This window comes from Prionailurus bengalensis, chromosome D3 (assembly GCF_016509475.1).
Source record: "Prionailurus bengalensis isolate Pbe53 chromosome D3, Fcat_Pben_1.1_paternal_pri, whole genome shotgun sequence".
In the NCBI taxonomy this organism is placed as follows: Eukaryota; Metazoa; Chordata; class Mammalia; order Carnivora; family Felidae; genus Prionailurus; species Prionailurus bengalensis.
In genome coordinates, this window is record NC_057356.1 from 76,188,974 (window position 1) to 76,209,415 (window position 20,442).

The 20,442-nt window shown below is 43.0% G+C and overlaps 1 protein-coding gene across 2 annotated transcripts in view; it reads right to left on the reverse strand.

The window, feature by feature from the left end:
• Window positions 1-1,257: 1,257 nt before the first annotated feature.
• The window catches only part of FECH (ferrochelatase), a 38,537-nt gene continuing 19,352 nt past the window's right edge, over window positions 1,258-20,442 (reverse strand). Inside the window, exons 5-11 of one of the 2 annotated variants that reach the window (XM_043558958.1) lie at window positions 18,072-18,206; window positions 14,438-14,544; window positions 11,069-11,167; window positions 7,226-7,333; window positions 6,630-6,794; window positions 3,264-3,323; window positions 1,258-2,784 (exon numbers count right to left, since the gene is read on the reverse strand). In XM_043558958.1, the coding sequence (XP_043414893.1) occupies window positions 2,650-2,784; window positions 3,264-3,323; window positions 6,630-6,794; window positions 7,226-7,333; window positions 11,069-11,167; window positions 14,438-14,544; window positions 18,072-18,206 (809 nt within the window). In that variant the 3' untranslated portion in view covers window positions 1,258-2,649. Of the gene's footprint in view, window positions 2,785-3,263; window positions 3,324-5,844; window positions 6,206-6,629; window positions 6,795-7,225; window positions 7,334-11,068; window positions 11,168-14,437; window positions 14,545-18,071; window positions 18,207-20,442 lie in introns of those variants that run through there. The other variant, XM_043558960.1, reaches the window with a different exon arrangement.

The window sequence follows — 20,442 nt, forward strand, 5'->3', positions numbered from 1 at the left end:
AAGGATGTGTACTCTGAGGTACTATCAGGAAGTCGTGAGTAGTTACTATTTAGTCAGCACCAAAAAGTCACCAATACACATTTTTTTAAGTGGGCTCCACTTCCCATGTGGGGCTTGAACTCATGACCCTGAGAACAAGAGTTGGATGCTCTACCAACTGAGTCACCCAGGTGCCCCCCCCCCCCCGGCATCACTGATACACATTTAAAGGGCTTTTAACATTGAGTTTCATTTCTCCAGATATGAAGTAAATATTCTTTGAATGCAAACATTTCTTTTCATTTAAAAAAGGCAAGTAGTTCCAGAATGCATATCCTTTAGAAGAGTTCCTTCCTTCTGTGCTGTCCATACAGGGAGCTGGGCCTTACAAGGACCCGGGCCAAGCTGAACCGGCTCAGCGTCACAGCCCCTGCAAGTTTCCTGTACAGGCTGATTCATCAGTTAAAGCCAGGTCTGCCTGGCTGCCAGCAGCTCACTGCTAATTACCAGGGCAAACGTGTATATTTCAAAGTTGGCAAATAGGATAACCCTTCTCAAAGGCTATTAGCTCTGCCACAAGCAATCGTTGATTTTGTCCTACTAAATGCTCCCCTTGAGTATGATCCTCGCCCATCTTTGGTTAAGAACAGTCAAAGGTAACACTCCTCAGGACAACAAATGCCCTGGGCAGTGATCCCAATAACTCGCCCTTTGTCTGTCACTACAAAGGCCGGGCTGGTCCCCCTCAGAATCAAGGATATTATTCCAGACAGCCCAGTCACTGTTGATTCAGAAGCTCCCTTAGCAAACGAGGGGTTTCAGATACCCTAGCAAGAGCTCCTGAGCTGCAGTTTTCTGTAACATCTCCATAATCATATGTATTTGGCTGAAGCAGGCCCTCCGCATGACTGAAGCACAGGGAATGGCTGCAAGCCTAACCCGCCTTCACTAACCCAGAGAATTGCCTTCACTGTGGGACTCAGTCTACCTTGAAACTAATCCCCCAAGAGCTCACGGAAACAGCCAACTATCTCTGCCTTGTACCTTTCTCTGGAAACACAGTCTACCAATAGCAAAACCAATTTGAGAGAAAAAAAAAAAAGCACATTACTCAAATTTCATAGCTGTTATCAGAGTGGGAAAATTATGAACTAAGATGGATGGCATGGTTCTTTCTATTACAAACTAAATTCCTCCTATTTAATAAGTTTGATTATTAATGAACTTGCATTAGTTTTGATTTAACAGAGAGCATGAATCAAATAGTTAACACCTTAATGATGTGATAGTATTTATTAGCACAGTAAATCCTGAATATAGGAGATCTATGATTCTTCTAATACTTCCACTTTATGAACTGGCTTTAAAAACATCAGAGACATGCTCTTTTGAAGAACAAAGTTTTCGAGCTTGGACGAAAGAGAAGGTAATCATTACAAATTCATTATGGATCCATCAGAGATTTTTTAATCCATTTAAATCCAAGTAAAGGAGATCAGATTCTGATCTTACATTATTTCTACAATTTTAGAACAACTTTTCACTCACAAATTCAAGGTTACAATGGCATTAAAAATATCCACAGGAAAAGACTGGCATGAGATAGAAGAATATGATTAATTGCTGTTGCATTAGAGTGATTTTTTTCCCTCTATTTTTCAAATTTCCAAGAGCAGGGTTACGTCATTTTCACGGTAAAAATTATAAATTAAGAAAGAATTCAAGATTACAAAACGGCTGACTTTATAAAGTAATTCTTCAAACAAACGGGCAGAAAGAAGGCATTCAAGCAAACTAAAGAAGATGCTCCATGTAAAGTTTCACCAGGTCCTGGGACAGCTTTAGAGATGAAGCCCATTGTTAGTATTTCCCGGCATCACAGTCCTTGGGGACGGGAAGCAGTGAGAGCCCCCTTTCCTGTGACACTGCAGATCCTCACCAGGCAAGTATGACCCATGCTGGATTTCTACAGGTTTATTAGCCTTGTGTGCCTGGGGAATCTTAACGCATTTTTGGAATCTGTACTCGATTTGGTTTTATGGTGAGAAAAGTGAGGTTCACACGTAAGTACCACAATGACCAGTTAATGGGGACATCACCATTAATTGCTAAGAAAGCAGCCATTATAGGTGACCATCCTGCCTCATTACTGGCCTTCTGTAACCCATGGGCTTAGAGAAAGATTAGGTAACAGTTCCTTTTCAAATTATATTTCCTTCAGTCAAGTCTGTTCACTTAAAAAACAAGACAACTATATGCACAAGACTGTAAACAGATCTCATTCACACTGACAGCCCACAGAGGGGACTCTCCATTAATCACCCATGCAGGTTTTTTGAGCAATAAACCCCAAATCGGTATTTAAAATATGTGTGCATCTATTAAGATAAAATTTTAAAACTTAGTTTTTAAATAGCCCAGTGGACATTCCAAACCGGTAACTTTACCCAGGGAGGGGGGATATAAATGCTTCCTGTATTAGGATATAAAAATAGAAAACCCCAATAAGGATTTCAGACTCTGTTCCTCAAGAAATCACACAATTTGTGTCCAAAGGCGGTACAGATACCAATGTAACTTTCTTCCCTGATCTCTGAATACATCTCCTCCACAATGGAGGTATCTGGGGGTTGGGCATTTGCCTAATCCCACGGGGTCCTCTGGCTGGGGTCACAGCTGCTGGCTGGTGAAGAAGGATTTAGTCTCCCTGCAGACAGGATTTACACAGAGCGGACAACTCAGAGTCAACTGCTTGGAGCACAGCTCGTTTGACTGGATGTGTGACAGCACCAAATCGGCCAGGGCCTGGAAGACGGGCGACAAGAAGCAAAGATTCCTCAGAAGCATCAAGTCTGCTCTCTCCCCACGCGTCTCCCTCCCCCTCCCATCTGCCCAGATAATCACTATGGCTGGGGGTTTCTTTTCGTCTGAATTATGGCTACTTTGAACTGGATTCTATAATATCTTCGTTTCCTAAGGATCCTCGGCTTAGACAAAAGTTAAGATAGAGATTTTAGAGAAGAAAATCCTCTTACCCCACCTGCTAAATCTGGTCTCTGAAAGGCAGATCTTAAATCAGACATAGTTATAGGTGGGTAGAAAATAAGAAAATCAGGGCTATCTAAACGAAAAAGGAGCAAGAGCATAAGGAATTCGATTTTATTTTTGTAATTAATTGGAACTCAAAATGTTCTAATATGTGAGAAAACCAATATTCTGTAAGAGCTTCTCAGAGGATTACTCTCCGATATGTTCTACGAAAATGGTTGCAACAGTATAGATACCTTGGAGAACAATGGATTTCCATTAAGAGACTCTGCTCTTCTGATGTTTTCAACTCCACACTGAATCAAATGAGAAAAAGAGGGAAAACCACATACACATTTTATTTTCCTTTTTTTTTTTTTTTAAAGAAACCACTACAAAAAAGTAAACAGACATAGATACATACACAACTTAAAGTCCTACTTCCAAAGTGGTCCCAGACTGCTCAGAAATGAAAACAGCCACGGGACCAGACACAGATGTTGATTTTCACCTCTGTTATCATAAAATTGCTCTCAGTTTCTATTCCTTCCCCCACCCTATTACTTTCCCATAAGTGCTTAGTTTCCAAACCGTTTTCGAGCTATATTTGACAGAATTCTCAAGTCATTCAAATCTGCTTACCATTCTTTTTTTTTAATCTACCTTTCTAATGCGTACTTTCACAGACTCTACCTAAGCAGAATGTTGCTTTAATTAAATAAATCTTTATGCCTGTTTTGATTCCAATTGCCAAAAGAGGTAAATGAATTTAATGTCTGTTGAACCTAGATGGGACCCAATGCAGAGTTGGGTTTTTAAATATATTCTTACACAGAAAAACCCAAAATAAAACCTGAGGACTGTTTCACTATCATCCTTGCTTCCCTCCCCCCAAATACCCAGTTGATTATCCTCCAAATAATTAAGAAACATCTAATTATTGTTCACTCAGGTAGTCAAAATCTTCTTTCTAAAATGCAGATGGCTTTTTTGTTGCTTTATCGTTTAAGTGAACTTCAACCGACAAGGGAAAATGGTGAGATCAGCAAACACATAGTTCTCAACTTAAAAAGAGACTGTATTCTAAAACTTCCTGTAGAAGTCAGTAACGGCAGGATAACCAACACTGGCAGTGGACTTTAACACTGTTCATGCGACAGTTACAGGATACAACTCTGTAGGGCAACCCAGTAAAATATCTATCACCATTTAAATTCCATTTCTAGGAATTTTATCTAAGAAAATAATTGGAAAAGTAAAAAGGAAATGATGTTTATTACAGAGCAGTTTAGGAAAGTACAAAGTTGGAAACATACTGATGCATACTGATCAAGGATTTGTTAAAAATAATTATACAGATCTAACTACATTTATTGACTTGGGTCTGTAACATATTTTTTTTTTTTTCAACGTTTATTTATTTTTGGGACAGAGAGAGACAGAGCATGAACGGGGGAGGGGCAGAGAGAGAGGGAGACACAGAATCGGAAACAGGCTCCAGGCTCTGAGCCATCAGCCCAGAGCCCGACGCGGGGCTCGAACTCACGGACCGCGAGATCGTGACCTGGCTGAGGTCGGACGCTTAACCGACTGCGCCACCCAGGCGCCCCTGTAACATATTTTTAAGAAAAAAAAAAGATTACAAAAACAGTATGAATAAAATACCATTTTTGTTAAACATGTAGGAGAATACCATTTTTCTTAAAGTACACATACATTTAGAGAAAAAAAGGGGACTTAATTTTATTAAAATATTAACTTACTACCTCTCAGGGGTAAGATTCTGAGTGAGCTCTACTCTCAATGTGATGCTCCTCTAAATTGTCTGGGTTCTTTATTATTTTTATTATCGATAAGCAGTAATTTCATCTTGGGGGAAAAATTCAAACTACTTTTTAAAGAAAGTTGTTTAAATTTTTTTTTAATGTTTATTTATTTTTGACAGAGAGAGAGAGACAGAGAATGAACGGGAGAGGGGCAGAGAGAGAGGGAGACACAGAACTCGAAGCAGGCTCCAGGCTCTGAGCTGTCAGCACAGAGCCCGACATGGGGCTCGAACTCATGGACTGTGAGATCATGACCTGAGCCGAAGTCAGACGCTTAACCGACTGAGCCACCCAGGCGCCCCTAAAGAAAGTTGTTTTAAACACAGCATATTCTCCCATCAAAACAATGAAGTAAACTGTAGCTAGATGGTCTTCTTTATTCTCTGGATAATCTATTCATCACTAATAATCCATTTGATTACTAAGGAATAATCTCGGTTTAGTAATGTTAACAACTGTGAATTATCATGCAATACAAAAACTTATTTTCCAAACACACTGGTACAAACTATATTTGCACATAAGTCTCTTTAGGAAGCTCACGACCAGCCAAGGTCACAGTGGGATACAGAAGGCACCATTACATGACATCCACAGACAATGCTGCAACCACTTTCCCATCATTTCTGTATCAGAACTACTGACACCCTCCAACTTCCTCAACATTTGATGACCAGCGTGCCTAAACAGAACCCCGTGGGCTTACGTGCCGGCTAAAGCTCTCTCCAAGCCCTCACACCCTGTCCCGTGCGTGCCACCCATTCTCAGTGCCGGAGAGAGTGAGGTAGCCTCTGAGGCCAGGCCTCCATCGAGCACGCATGGGGACAACCAGGGCCAGGAATTCTGGCAGAAGATGGGGCGGCAGGCGAGGGCTTCTGGGGTCCCAGAGTTTCCACAGTCCCCATAGAAACAATGCTATACACTGGATTCTGGTTTCGGGCCAGCCCCCCAAAGTCATGAGATGGGGCAACAGTAAGTTCGTCGCCACTGTGAATGAGAACTCACATCCATCTTACATCATAAGACACTAAGGACGGTAGGCTTTATTTCAATAATCAGATTGATCACAACACGGTAGCAAACGGCTAATTGAGTGTATCAAAGAAGTCAAGGAAATTACAACACACTCTGCCTCAGTGTTCATTCAATGGTCTTCTCCTAAATGACAAAAATCCAACAAGAAACCGTGTAAAACCCCAAGTAGAGGGCACTATTAGGCCCAGAGGAATGCTAACACAATACAATTCTTTTCCTCCAAACTGGCGAGAAGTCCAATTATTCTGTCTTAAGAAAATGCAGCTTTAGTACTTGCAGGTGATATACAGTGTCTCCAACTAGATAAAACGATGTTGCTCCCGGTCACGGCTCGGCACCTGGGTTCACAAAGGCACAAAAGTGCTTCCTCTCTGCTGACGTGGAATTAACTCAATGTGTTCAGACGAACTCAATTTAAATGTTATTTGGAACAATGAGGCCACGGTACAGGCAAACATATCTATCAAAGAACATACTATTTTATCCCTTCAAAATCTTTTTCTAATTTCAGTGTGGTTAACATACAGTGTTATACTTGTTTTGGGTTTACAGTACAGTGACTCAACAATTCTATGTGTGCCCCAGTGCTCAAGATGAGCCTGTACTCTTCAGTCCCCTTCCCTTACTTGGCTCACCGCCCACCCACGTGCTCTCCGATAACAACCGGACGGTATTTTTGAATGATGCAATTATATCATTGCAGAGAAAGTTTCCTTCCAAAACAAATCACAACTTACGAATGGAACCAATAATCACATTTACCTCGTTAGCCAGAACTTGGGAGTACTCGATGTCCAGTTCGTACAGCGTTTCAATGTGATCGCTGGTAAATGCTATCGGGACCAAAAGAATGTTCTTCCTCCCCCTCTCACAAAGCCCTTTGATGGTCTCGTCTGTTTGAGGGCCCAGCCAGGGCATCGGACCAACCTGTGAGAAAGGAGAATGAACACACACAGGGACCCCTTTCTGCCCCGTGTCTGTGACACGCCACAGCCCACCGCCCTGGACACACACCCGCACGCTGCTGAGAGTGAGGGCCACACTTGACATTCGCATTAGTGGGCTTTGCTATTTCTCTGTTAAGCTCGAATCCTTCTAGAAGTTGGCATAATATAAATAAACAGCAATTTCTGCCATTACAACTAAAAACAAATAATACATTAAATCAATGAAATTCAACTGGTTGCTTGACTTCCCCTCCATCTGACCTGCCTGCAGAGTTCCTTCTGCTCATGGTGAACCACCAGGTGCTAGAACATTCTGCGTATGTGAAAGAGCCAGATCTAATCATTTCATAACTAAGTCCTAAAATAGATGTCCTCAGAAAAGCTGACTGTAAACGTATGGAAGCCACCTACCTTGGACTGCCAAACCAGTCGGTAGGGGTTGGAGTAACCCAGCTTATCCATGACTCTCTGCACAGTGGCGCCCACCTCCTGAGGATAGGGATCCCCTCTGTTGACCACCTGCAGCAGAGACACATGGGTGTTCGGTCGCCAACACTGTGAAGGGGTCCAAGAGCCTTGGACTGTGCGGTGTGACCGTGTAAGCCGGGGACCTTCCCCACTGTCTTCTGCACTCAATTGCCAAACTTCCTCGGGTCTATTTCCTCATGGGCCAAAGGAGAACACCGCATTCACTCCTCTCTAAGTAGCTAGGAATATGTCAAATCCTATGTTCTCTGTTATTCGTAGGAGATTGATGTCTAACGAGGGAGGATGGGTCTTTCGGTTTCCCCATCTGAAATACGGAAAGCGGGAATCGAGAATATTGTGTGGATGGCATCTGGACCTGTGGAATCCACGGCACCAGCTTCACAGAAGGGGCAAATGCTGGTGGAGTAAGACAGAAGGGAGAAGCAGCTCATGGGTTCACACACCAGGCTCCTCGAGAATATGACCTATACCTTCAAATTCCTTTTTTCCCACTTTGCCCACAGCAACGGACTGCAAGGCAAATGCTTTGTGCACAGCAAACGTCTGATAACTGGTCCTGACACAACAGCTTGTTAATACTTTTGAAAATGTTCAATAGGAATTTTATTTTTACTGCTTTAACATTTAGCTGTGCACTGACTCCACAACCCCTTATGCTGCTTTATTTAATAATACTTATTATATACTATCTAACTAAATATTATTTATTCCCACAATACTTATTACCTTCTGACATAACATACTATTTTTTTTCTGTAATATGGTTATTATCTGTTCCCCACCCCCACTCTCTGGGGACAAAGATTTTTGTCTATTTTGTTCATTCCCATATCCTACGACAATGGATAGACAGTGGATAAAACAGTACTTTGAATACAGTCTATAGACCAGTGCTCAATAAATACTGTTGAAGTGAAATCTGGATAAACTATTTTATGATATTACCAAAAGTTAGTTAAAAAGCCATTAGCATTAGAAACCTAAATGTAGAATGAATGAGGGAAATATAAAGTCGCCATTAGAACAACATAGAAATAATCACTATAGGCAAGATCTATTGAAGGATGCTGAAATTAGTGAGCAAAGGTCTAGGAAAAAGAAAGCATTTGCCTAGTCTCAAATTATCTCACCTAAGATATTTTAAATTACAGAGAGAAAAACAGTAACTTTACTATGTACAAACCCAGCAGGTACCACCTCAGACAAATGGCCAAGGATCACATCACCAGTAGTAAGACGGGTTATTATCATGTGCCCAAATACAATGCACTGAGAAGGACCAATCAGCATGGAGTGTTCTTCCCCGTACTACATAACCTCAATCTAATCGTGAGAAAATGCCAGACGTGGGAATGCAAGCTAGTGCAGCCACTCCGGAAAACAGTATGGAGGTTCCTCAAAAAACTAAAAATAGAACTACCCGACGACCCAGCAATCGCACTACTAGGCGATTTATCCACGGGATACAGGTGTGCTGTTTTGAAGGGACACATGCACCCCCATGTTTATAGCAGCACTATCGACAATAGCCAAAGTATGGAAAGAGCCCAAATGTCCATCGATGGATGAGTGGATAAAGAAGATGTGGTATATATATACAATGGAGTATTACTCGGCAATCAAAAAGAATGAAATCTTGCCATTTGCAACTAAGTGCTTGGAACTAGAGGGTATTATGCTAAGTGAAATTAGTCAGAGAAAGACAAAAATCTCATATGAGGACTTTAAGATACAAAACAGATGAACACAAGGGAATGGAAGCAAAAATAATATAAAAACAGGGAGGGGGACAAAAACATAAGAGACTCTTAAATATGGAGAACAAACAGAGGGTTACTGGAGGGGTTTGGGGGGGGATGGGCTAAATGGGGAAGGGGCACTAAGGAATCTACTCCTGAAATCATTGTTGCACTATATGCTAACTAATTTGGATGTAAATTATTAAAAAAAAAAAAATTAAAAGGAAAAAAAAAATTAAAAGGAAAAAAAAAAAAAAGAAAATGCCAGACATATCCAGATGCAAAATAACTGACATTCCACTAAGTCATTCTTCAAAAATATCAAGGTCACAAAAGACAAGAAAAGCGTGAAGACTGTCAGGGACTGGGGGTTCCCGAGGAGACATGACAACGTGACACGATGCTGAAGCCTGAGAAAGCCTGGCCCCTGGCTCACAGCAGTGCACCGCCGTTAGGGTCCCAGTCTGGGTCACCGAACTGCGGTTGTGCAGATGCCGGCATGAGGAGACGCAAAGGGAAGGGTGTATGTGTGTGTATATGTATGCATATATGTATATACGTGTGTATATGTATATGTATATATATATGTATATATATATATATGTATGTACATATACACACGAACCCTCTGTACTATTTTTCAACTTTTCTGTAAGTCCAAAATTACTTCCAAATAGTAAGTCTTTGAAAAGTCATCAAGAAGGAAGGGTGAGCAGCAGCAAGTACAGGGGAAAAGAGAAGCCTGCTAGAACAGTCTGCTTCCTTGACAGTCCTCGTCTTCCCCACCCTCCCTCATCCTCGCGACTTCATGGCACAGCCCGGTCCCACACGGGAGCCCGCGCGGCAGAGAAGCCTGGCAACAGGGTGCCCGGCCCCGGAGGGAAGGATGGGGGAGTGACTGAGGGAAGGGAAGGCAGCACCTGGAATTGTTCACGTGCAAAAACGTGCTTCCTTCCCCCCCACCCACCTCACCCCCTCCAGCCCAAGAGCTTCCCTCTGGCACGTCAGACACGGCCTCATCATACCTAGGACAGTTGTGAAAAGGATGCGGGCCGCGCGGCCGCAGGGGCATGCGAAGAGGCTTTGCGTGATACCAGAAGAGAGAGTATGAACTTGTTAGAGTAAAACAGGCAGGCTTCCAGAAGGGAGGAACATACTCCCGAGCCTCCTCCAGCTGCACCGGCACCTGCTCCGTTGAACGCAGAGCTGGAGAGCTGTCAGGGCTCGACCCCCGTGACCACCAGGTGGCAGTAAAGACCGATTAGAGGGGTGGCCCCAGGCACTGGGGTTAACTCCATTAGCTCTGGAGTTAAACCCTTAACACCTACGAAGACGTAATTCTTCGCCTCTCTGGCTTTGAAAGCAATGTGCTTAGGGCACAGTGATAGTTCTGAGCTGATGAAACCGGCCGCTCATTCCACGCACATCTCTATACCCTGCAGCGCACTGGCTCCATCGTTCTCGTTGGCAAACGGGCGACAGCTCAGGCACACAGGCGGTATTTTCGAGAACACCCAGCGCAGCGTGATAAACTGGGGAATGACCAGATGACCACTCGATACCCGCCATACTCACTCGCTAAAACGTGGGCTCTGGTCTCGGCAAATTAGAAACTGTAATCACTTCCTGGAGTTCAAACAGCCCCTGTCAAGTCTTGACAAACGAACAGGACGGAGTGTGAACGGAGGCTCTTTTCAGTGCAAGATACTGACTGAAAATCGGGTGCGCTCCTTCAACAGGGCAGGTAACAGCAGCCTTCCTCTACCTGCTCCACCTGTTCACGTACAGGAAAACTCCTCTACAACCCACCGCCAAGTTATCGTTTAAAGAGGTTTCATAAGACGATATTTATTCACAACATTACAATTTGAACTAATTATTATTGGGTTTCCAGGAATGAGTCTAGTTGCATGTAGCACCTAGGTGAAGTCTGACACGGGGCTCAGGATGTTCTGGAAGGCGGGTCCCGTTTACGCATTCAGAAATCCTCTAGCGCTAGGTCATCCAACAAAACATTCTTACTTACAGACATGGGCAGTGAGTGAGCAGAAAAGAGAATGACCACCTCACTCCTCTTCTCAGGTGGAAAGTGGTCCAGTTCTTTCACGATGTGGTCTGCAAAGCACTGCGGGAACGGCAAGAAAGGAGGGTCAGAAGGAGTTGGGAAGAAAGAAATGGAAGGAAAAGAAAATGTTTTTAAAATGAAAGGTACAACAAGAAATTTCATGGCAACCCTCAAAAACTGGAACTCTCTTTTTAAAAAATTGCCAACAGTACAGTCTCCTCTTGCCGTGGTTCATCATCAAAATGGCTCATAACGGTTTCAGGGGCCTAGGGAATTTGATGGGAAACTTCTAAAGCTCGCTAATGGCTCACTGAAAATGAACGCTCTGGATCTGCTTCCCCTCGGGAGGAACAGGGCACACTTCCAGATGGAAAGGAAACACAGATGGGAAGAAGTTGTTTTAAGATCTCTCATTTGCTCGGTTAGCAGGAAAACAGCTTACGGGGTCTTTCTAAATCTTCCTCAGTTTGGCTTTCAGGCCTATCACATTAAAACACATTAGACAGAAATAGTAGAGGAATAAGAAAATACTATTCTATTTTTATGACCTTTTCCTTCTGAGCCCAGCATCCTCGCTAAGTCAATCTTCATAACAACCTTCATAACAACAGACGAGAGGCTGTACAACTCTCATTAAATTCACAGAGGGGGGAAGAGGCGGCCGACGTGGGGGCCCATTCAGTCACATCTGCGGGACCTGGGCTACAAGGCAGGCCCGCCTCCGCCTCCAAATCTCTGTCCACCAGACCAGTTAATTCCCTCCGTCTAGTTGGCTCTTTCCGATTTACATCAATAGGTGCTGAAATACCCGATCTGAAGAGGCTTTCTTTCATCTCGTGCTTTAATCATTCCTTGTCATTTAACTCATAAAGCAAATGCTACAAAGGACATTAATGGGTCAATTGACAAAACTGGAATATGAGTGCAGATTAGATACATTTAAGTATCAATGTTAAACTTACTGAGGCTGAATATTGTGTCACAGTTACAGAAGAGACTATTCCTGCTATTTCGATGGAAAGGGTGATTTTATAGATGTAAGTTACTCTCAAAAGGTTCAGGGAAAAAACAAGTATATATGCACACACATGCACACACACACAGAGGATGCAAATGCTGGCGAGTGGAACAAGTGTTAATAATACGTGAATCTAGGCAAAGAGTAGAGTTCTGTACTATACTTAGTCTTGTAACTTTTCTGCATGTGTAAACTGATTTCCAAATACAACGGTTTTTTAAAAAATTATAAAGGACGATTTACCAGGACCACGTACATTTGCCTGTGTTGGTATTTTGACATATCAATGGCTAATACCATAAGAAGGGCAAATAAATTCCCTAATCAATACTGAGATACTATTAATCTTCCCAAACGCTCAAAATTTGGTAAATAAATGCGCTAAGGTGCAAGAAGGTGCCTAGAGAGTTTCCTTTTCAAAATTTATAATTTATCTACAGAGTAAATGTAGTAAGATTAGACATACACAAAACCAGTGGTTTTTGCAATGTTTGGACACTAAGGACGTTCAGAAAGGATCATGTTTAGAGGGACAGTGGCCTAGGTAAGGAGGCCCACTGTCAAGTTTACATAGGAGACTAGAATATATGTTTACTCCAATTACCCCAGCAGCTAAACAGCAATATTAGAGATAACAGTAGTAAAAAGACTGCTTCAAGTAATTACTACCTATAACAGGTAAGAGTATTTTTAGTGTTAGGTTTTAACTTTATTTTTAGTTTCCAATTAGTTGAGGCTTTGACTTTTTTTAAAGTTTCTGCTGGATAGCAAATCTCCTTGTGTCATTTACATAATGTTAAGAATCAAGCCTATCTATAAACTTCCACTTCCCAAAAATTTTAGTATTTTCTTTCTCTCAGCTCACAGAACTACAAGTAGAAACACAATTTGTTACGGCTTACAACAGACGCTAACACCGTCAAAACTGAGGAGCCATGGGCCAGCCGAAGTGCTACTTAAATCATCCCAAATCCATCTGTGGTATTTTCGATGTGCGATCTCTCTGCAGAATGAAAGAGGCAGGCGGCTCTCAGAGCCTTCAATCACACCATCTAGGAGGGCAGATAAATACCTCTAAAATTCCCTTTCATTTTGTGAAGGGAGACTTCCTCAGTTAAGAGACCTTTCCATCTTTCTGCTTCCCCCCTTTTCAAAGGGCTGAATTTTAATGCAAATCTAATTACTCACTCGATCAGGGCAGGCAGATGCTGTGCAGATCCCTCCGTTCTCTGCTACCACATGTCGGTGCTGACCTGAAACCCCTCATTCCCACCCACAGGCCTCCGGGAGCAAAAGAGTCAGAGCATACCGGGCTATCTGGACCCAGCAGTACAGCAAAGGGCACTGAGACCACAACCACACCTCTCTCTAAGGGAAGGCACCTTCTTTTCATTTGCACTTAAAACTGTTCTTCAACCTAAGTGTTAACCCCTGACATCACCTCGGTGCCCAAGGAACCTGGCCTGCTCCAGGGGAAGAGTAGGCCTGCTTTTAAACGTCTAGCACCATCTAGTGGTAGAGATTTTAAGCGACTCCAGGCTTTTAAAAAAGATGTTAACCTGGGATCTTTCCACAGAATATCCACAGAGTGAAATAGACTGGAGGAAACCCGAATCACTTAATATGTCTCCTACCTAAACTAACTCACAGGCAGAAGCCTCCTTGGACAGAAAAAAACTATATTTGTACGTTTTAGGGTAATTACCAGTACTACTCTCGTACAAGTGGCAAAAAAGGATATAATAACACCAATTCAAAGCTATTGGCTTCTGAATTACAGTTTTAACTGATTCTCCAAAAATCAAGCACCTGTTGATGGAAATATAATTGTGTAGGCAAAATGTGAAATTTCTTCTAATACATGACTTTCTCAATTGAAACGTTAAATCTACTTTCATGTCAGAATGTGTAGATTTAGTACCTTTAAAAATTTTTCAAACATTTTGTCATTTTAAAGGCTTTAGAAAATACAGGATCTCTTGGTCACCCCGTTATGTAAATTGACTGAAACACTTCGTATAACCTTTAATGTCCTGGTTATTGGGAAACACAAAACTCAGGACACAATTCTGCTACAGTTTGGAACTAACAGTGTTAATGTGAGGAAAGGAAAGACTCTGACCTTTAAACCTTTATAATTATTTTCCCTTGTCATAATAAATGAAGACTCTAATACTGTGTTTTAATCCCAGCACACCATTTAAGCAAAAGAACGGTAAGGCTCAGAGGGACGCCACAAACGAGGCAGGGACCAGAACCTGACCCACGCTGGAAGCTGGGCTGACGGAAGCTGCTGGCAGGGACTGGCTTACCTGAATGAGGAGCGGGTGTGTGGGCCACCTGTCAATTGTGCTCCACTTCATCGCAGGCCTCCTTCCCATTTCACTATAGTATCTGTAAATGGCATTTAAGCTGCTGCCTGAAATATACAGGGGACCACGTAGTAGATGTGCGTTGATTATAGTGAAAATAAAGAACAGACTAGGGAAGGCAGTAAGGTCAAGATAGGTAACTGCTTCTATACTGAATCAGTCTAATCACAATTATTTCAATGCTCTAAAATGCATGTAGATTTAACTACCCTGCAAATGGAGATCACTAAAAAGCAATCAATTTCAATGGCTTTTCAAAGACCAGTGAGGCCATTTCTAGTGAGAAACACGACAGCAGAGTAGTTATGAAATATGAGCAGTCGCTATTTGCAGAGACCAGTTATAACAACCAAAAGCATGTTAATTCCCCCACCCCACCCCGAGACACACACACACACTACGAAGGTAATCAACCCCAGCAGAAAATGTAGGAGGTAGGGAAGAAAGGAAAAAAGAAACTAGCTATGACCCAGCATGCTAATACACTCATCATTTTACTCCAGCATAGTTCTTTCTAGTTACTTTCCTTTATAGCTATTTTGTTTCACGAAGTTGTCATTTGAGTATGTATGCAATTTTGTATCCCGAGTACTTGGGATATTTTTACTTAATATGATGTGATTCATATTTTCTACGTTACAATAAAAGCTTTACAGCCATCTTTTAAAGTGACTTGGGTTCTTTTTTTTTTTTTTTTTTTTTAAGTAGGTTCACACCCAGTGTGGAGCCCAATACAAGGCTTGAACTCATGACCATGAGATTAAGACCTGGGCTGAGATCAAGAGTTGGACACTTAGTGGACTGAGCCACCCAGGTGCCCCTAAATGACTTGTTGATAAGAACACTAGCTTATTGAGAGCAGTCTGTTAAGGTTTATATGAGCATTCTTTATTTCTACCTGCTTCTACAAGATTTTCATCATTTCCCAGAGTTAAGTTAAATGGAGACCAAATCCTTACAAGTAATCTAACAAAACTTGTCTTTTAAAAAAAAAATTTTTTAGTGTTTACTTATTTTTGAGACAGAGAGAGAGACACAGTGCGAGTGGGGGAGGGGCATAGAGAGAGAGAGAGAGAGAAGACACAGAATCCGAAGCAGGCTCCAGACTCTGAGCTGTCAGCACAGAGCCCGACGTGGGGCTCAAACTCACAGACCGTGAGATCATGACCTGAGCCAAAGTCGGACATTTAACCGCCTGAGCCACCCAGGCACCCCAAAACTTGTCTTTTTAACCAAGAGGTCAAAATCACAAAAACTCAAAGACTGAAGGAAGGCAGGTGGTACCCACACAATTCAACATTTTCTTGGCCTAGTGGAGCTGGTGCTGGGGCTAAGGCTAATCCTATGCAACTCACCCTAACACAGAGCCTCTTCCTCAATCTTAACATAGGGCAAATGTTCCAAAGCGTTTCCTTGCTTCCCAATACCCATCCTCTGGTTTCTGTTAACTACGAGGACTGTGAATCTGATATGTCTCCATGTTAAAATACAAGCCGGTAGGGTGCCTGGGTGGCTCAATCGGGTTAAGTGTCGGCCTCTTGATTTCGTCTCAGGTCATGATCCCAGGGGTCGTGGGATCAAGTCCCATGTCAGGCTCCATGCTGAGCATGGAGTCTGCTTAAGATTCTCTCTCTCCTTCTTCCTCCGCCCCTCCCCTGCTCACACTCTTCCTCTCTCTCAAAATAAATAAAAACATAAAAAATAAGAATAAAATGAAATAAAATAAAATAAAATAAAATAAAATAAAATAAAATAAAATAAAATACTGGCCAGGATACAGCCATATTTAAATCAAATGTACACTTAGCCTAAAACTTAATTTTCAGAAAGATAAATGAGTTCCATTCTGGAGTACAGCGAGTCAGATAAATCCAAATTGAGTCTGCTTCAGGCTCAAAAACAATCTCTCCAGAAATCTCCCTTCATACTGCAGGCCACATTTTACAGGTGAATATCATTTTCAAGACTTCTGAAGCCACAAAAGGACTTCTGGAAGCCACATTAGTTCTTCAGGGCCACTCAGAAACATTTGATAAACTAGCAGAAGTAGTAATTAAGCGGAAAACAGAACCAAAACAATTGTATGTGATTGATACATAGCCTATACTGGCTGTGCCCCAACAGTGTGTGTGTCTAAATGACACAACGGGTAAACAACACTCTCGTGGTCTCAAAGAATGGATGTGCTTTCTAAAAGCTTTCGCATCTCAGAAGTGAAATGTATCTGCCCTCTCACAAGAGATGTACCAGTAAAACTCACCAACACCTGAAACATACTGGTAGAGTCAGCTGTGAAATGAAACCCGTAGTCAACCCTCTGTCATACAAATAATCATCTTCTTAACTTGTCTGATTTTTAGAGCAGACATCTACATTTGAGGTATATTTTTTAAAGCAACGCAAAAGTATGCTTAGAAATTTATTTAAAAAAAATTTTTTTTTCCAACATTTATTTATTTTTGGGACAGAGAGAGACAGAGCATGAACAGGGGAGGGGCAGAGAGAGAGGGAGGCACAGAATCGGAAACAGGCTCCAGGCTCCAAGCCATCAGCCCAGAGCCTGACGCGGGGCTCGAACTCACGGACTGCGAGATCGTGACCTGGGTGAAGTCGGACGCTTAACCGACTGCGCCACCCAGGCGCCCCTGAAATTTATAAAATCTGATTCATTATCCAATAACATGTTACCAGACATTTTAAGTTGTAGAGGTATAGTTCCAAAAGAAGTCACAACTCAAACTCTTGAGGGTGTCTGAAAACTCAGGCATTTTCATAGGGGCTCTGAACAAACATTTAAGGCACACAACAGCTTTTGAATATTTCCTCCAACGGCCTTTTGTTTTTCTTTACAGTTATAGAAATAAGATGCACCAACATCCAAAAGCAATCTGGGAGTAAAAACATGCTGATCCCAATCCTTGAAACAGAATGCAAACAAATGTATTTGTGGGCAACAGTGAGAAGCTTTACCTATTACCGGTGAAACAGAGAAGAGAACACATGATTATTTTCTCCAGCTCCAGCTAAATACATAGTAAGCAACACACGGTAATATTTTCCAAAGTTCAGAACGCGGAGAGAAGTTTACAAAGGGCACCTCGGGCTGGGCTTTGGTTTAACCAGTAAGTCAGCCCGCAAATGAAGCTGAACACAAACACACACCAATATCTCTAGTGCTACCTGGGCACCTCCACTTTCAAAATGGAAGCAGCCATCACCTTTGTTACATTAATAAGAATACTAGGGTTGCCATCGAAGTAAGGTTTATTACGCAAACATAGAAAGCGGCTTAAGGTTCATCACTGATCCATTACACAACTGCACCAAAGGACCAGCAGCAGACCGCCTTCCACCCACCGTTTGTAATTCCCGGCCGACTGGCCCATAACTCAGGGGACAGATGAACCATGAGATTTCAAATGGACTGACCTGAACTCTCGTGTTTGAAGCAGACGGGCTGGATTTGCCATTCAAATTGAAAATGATTTATCCTTTCCTTCCGCACCCAGGTCCCCCGGCTACCAGTGCCGGGGCCATCCCTACCCACCGTCCCGCTGCCAAGGGGAAGGCTCACCTGTGGTCGAGCAGCTGTACTGTGGATACTGCGTGAAGGCAATAGCCCTTTCGATCCCGTCCCTCTCCATCTCTTCAATTGCTTCTTCTGTTAAAGGATGGACATACCGGAATCCAATATAGTATTTGTGAGGGGCTATTAGAAAGCATGTGTGGAGAGGAGAAAGTATTAATCTTTATATAGATTCCTTGGAGTCGCCAAACATAATGCAAAGCCCGGAACAAAGAACAGTTAACCTAATTTCCTCTGAGGCTGATAATGTGGGTAAGTTTAGAATATTCCTTGGATCTTATCCAGTCTTCAGCTAGTGCGTGGACTTTTAATCACTATTTTCTGGGATCAACTCCCCCACCCCCCATCCCGCCACACACACACCCCTTTACTTAATTAGCACGGCAGTTTTTAAAATTCAAGCTTCTGTTCCTTCCTCTCTGCTCTTGGCTGAGATAAGAGAGACTCAAAGGAAGGAAGAACTAACACTTATTCCTGAGGTTCAGCCTCCTCTTACATACCAGACACTGATGGAGGCTTTGCTTGTATTTTTTCTTTCACTTACACCCCATTTTTCAGATAAGGACACTGAAACTCTCAGGGGTTCATGAACCTATCCAAAGTCACACCTCACAGGTGGTTGAGCTGAAATTTAATGTGGGTCTCCCCAACTCCAGAGCCTAGCCCCTTCCATGCCCCCCAGCCTGTTTCCACCACCCACGGTTCCCTCCTCCTGTTCCCAGTTAAGCTCTGGGATACCCAACAGAAATGCGTGGATAACAAATGACCGAAATGATTCTCCTCATTTAATAGATTAAGGAAACCCAACAACAAAGCTTAAACTGGAGGCACTGAGGGGGCGCCTGGGTGGCTCAGTCGGTTAAGCATCTGACTCTGGATTTTGGCTCAGGTCATGATCTTATGCTTGGTTCATGAGATGGAGCCCCATGTTGGGCTCTGGGCTGACAGCAGAGACTGCTTGGGATTCTCTCTCTCTCTCTCTCTCTCTCTCTCTCTCTCTCTTCCTCTCTCTCTCCCTTCCGCACCTGCACTCACTCTTGCTCTCTTTCTCTTTCAAAATAAATACATAAACATTTTTTTTTTAGCTGGGTTAAAAAACCTGGGTGGCTCAGTCAGTCAAGTATCCGACACTTGGTTTCAGCTCAGGTCATGATCTCAGGCTCGTGAGTTCGAGCCCTGCATGGAGCTCTGCACTGACAGCATGGAGACTGCTTGGGATTTTCTCTCTCCGTCTCTCTGCCCCACCCCTGCTCACATGCTCTCTTTCTCTCTCTCAAAATAAATACACACACATACACACACACACACAAACTGGAGGCACTGCTTCAGATTTGAAATAAATGTTCCGAGGGGCGCCTGGGTGGCGCAGTCGGTTAAGCGTCCGACTTCAGCCAGGTGACGATCTCGCGGTCCGGGAGTTCGAGCCCCGCGTCGGGCTCTGGGCTGACGGCTCGGAGCCTGGAGCCTGTTTCCGATTCTGTGTCTCCCTCTCTCTCTGCCCCTCCCCCATTCATGCTCTGTCTCTCTCTGTCCCCAAAAAAAATAAACATTGAAAAAAAAAATTAAAAAAAAAAAAGAAATAAATGTTCCGAGCACGTAAACAGCCCAACTCAGTGCACAGCTTTGCACTCCTTCCCCATGTGTTCCTTACAAACACCTTCTCCTGTCCCTCCTTTGTCCTTCTCCATCTTTTTGTCCTGTATCTTAAAAGTATCCACCACATGGGGTTCCTGGGTGGCTCAGTCGGTTAAGTGTCCGACCTCAGCTCAGGTCATGATCTCACGGTTCGTAGGTTCGAGCCCCACATAGAGCTGACAGCTCAGAGCCCGGAGCCTGCTTCAGATTCTCTCTCCCTCTCTGCCCCTCCCCTGTTCACGCTCTCTCTCTCTCTCTCTCTCTCAAGAATAAACATTTAAAAAAAATTTTTTTAAAGTACCCACCGCCACACAATTTCTTTTTTTTTTTTTTAACGTTTATTTATTTTTGAGACAGAGAGAGACAGAGCATGAACGGGGGAGGGGCAGAGAGAGAGGGAGACACAGAATCGGAAGCAGGCTCCAGGCTCCGAGCCATCAGCCCAGAGCCCGACGCGGGACTCGAACTCACGGACCGTGAGATCGTGACCTGAGCTGAAGTCGGACGCTTAACCGACTGAGCCACCCAGGCGTTAGGCATTTATAAAATCATAAAACTGAAAGTTTCCTCACATTACCTGTCATTTCATAGGATAACGCCCAACTCACACTCGGAGAGGATACTGAGAATACACTACATAAACATGAAATAACAACAGAACCAAGACGATGCTACTGTCCAAGCATTAGCAGCGGCTGCCACTAAGTACAGGACACTAAACTGC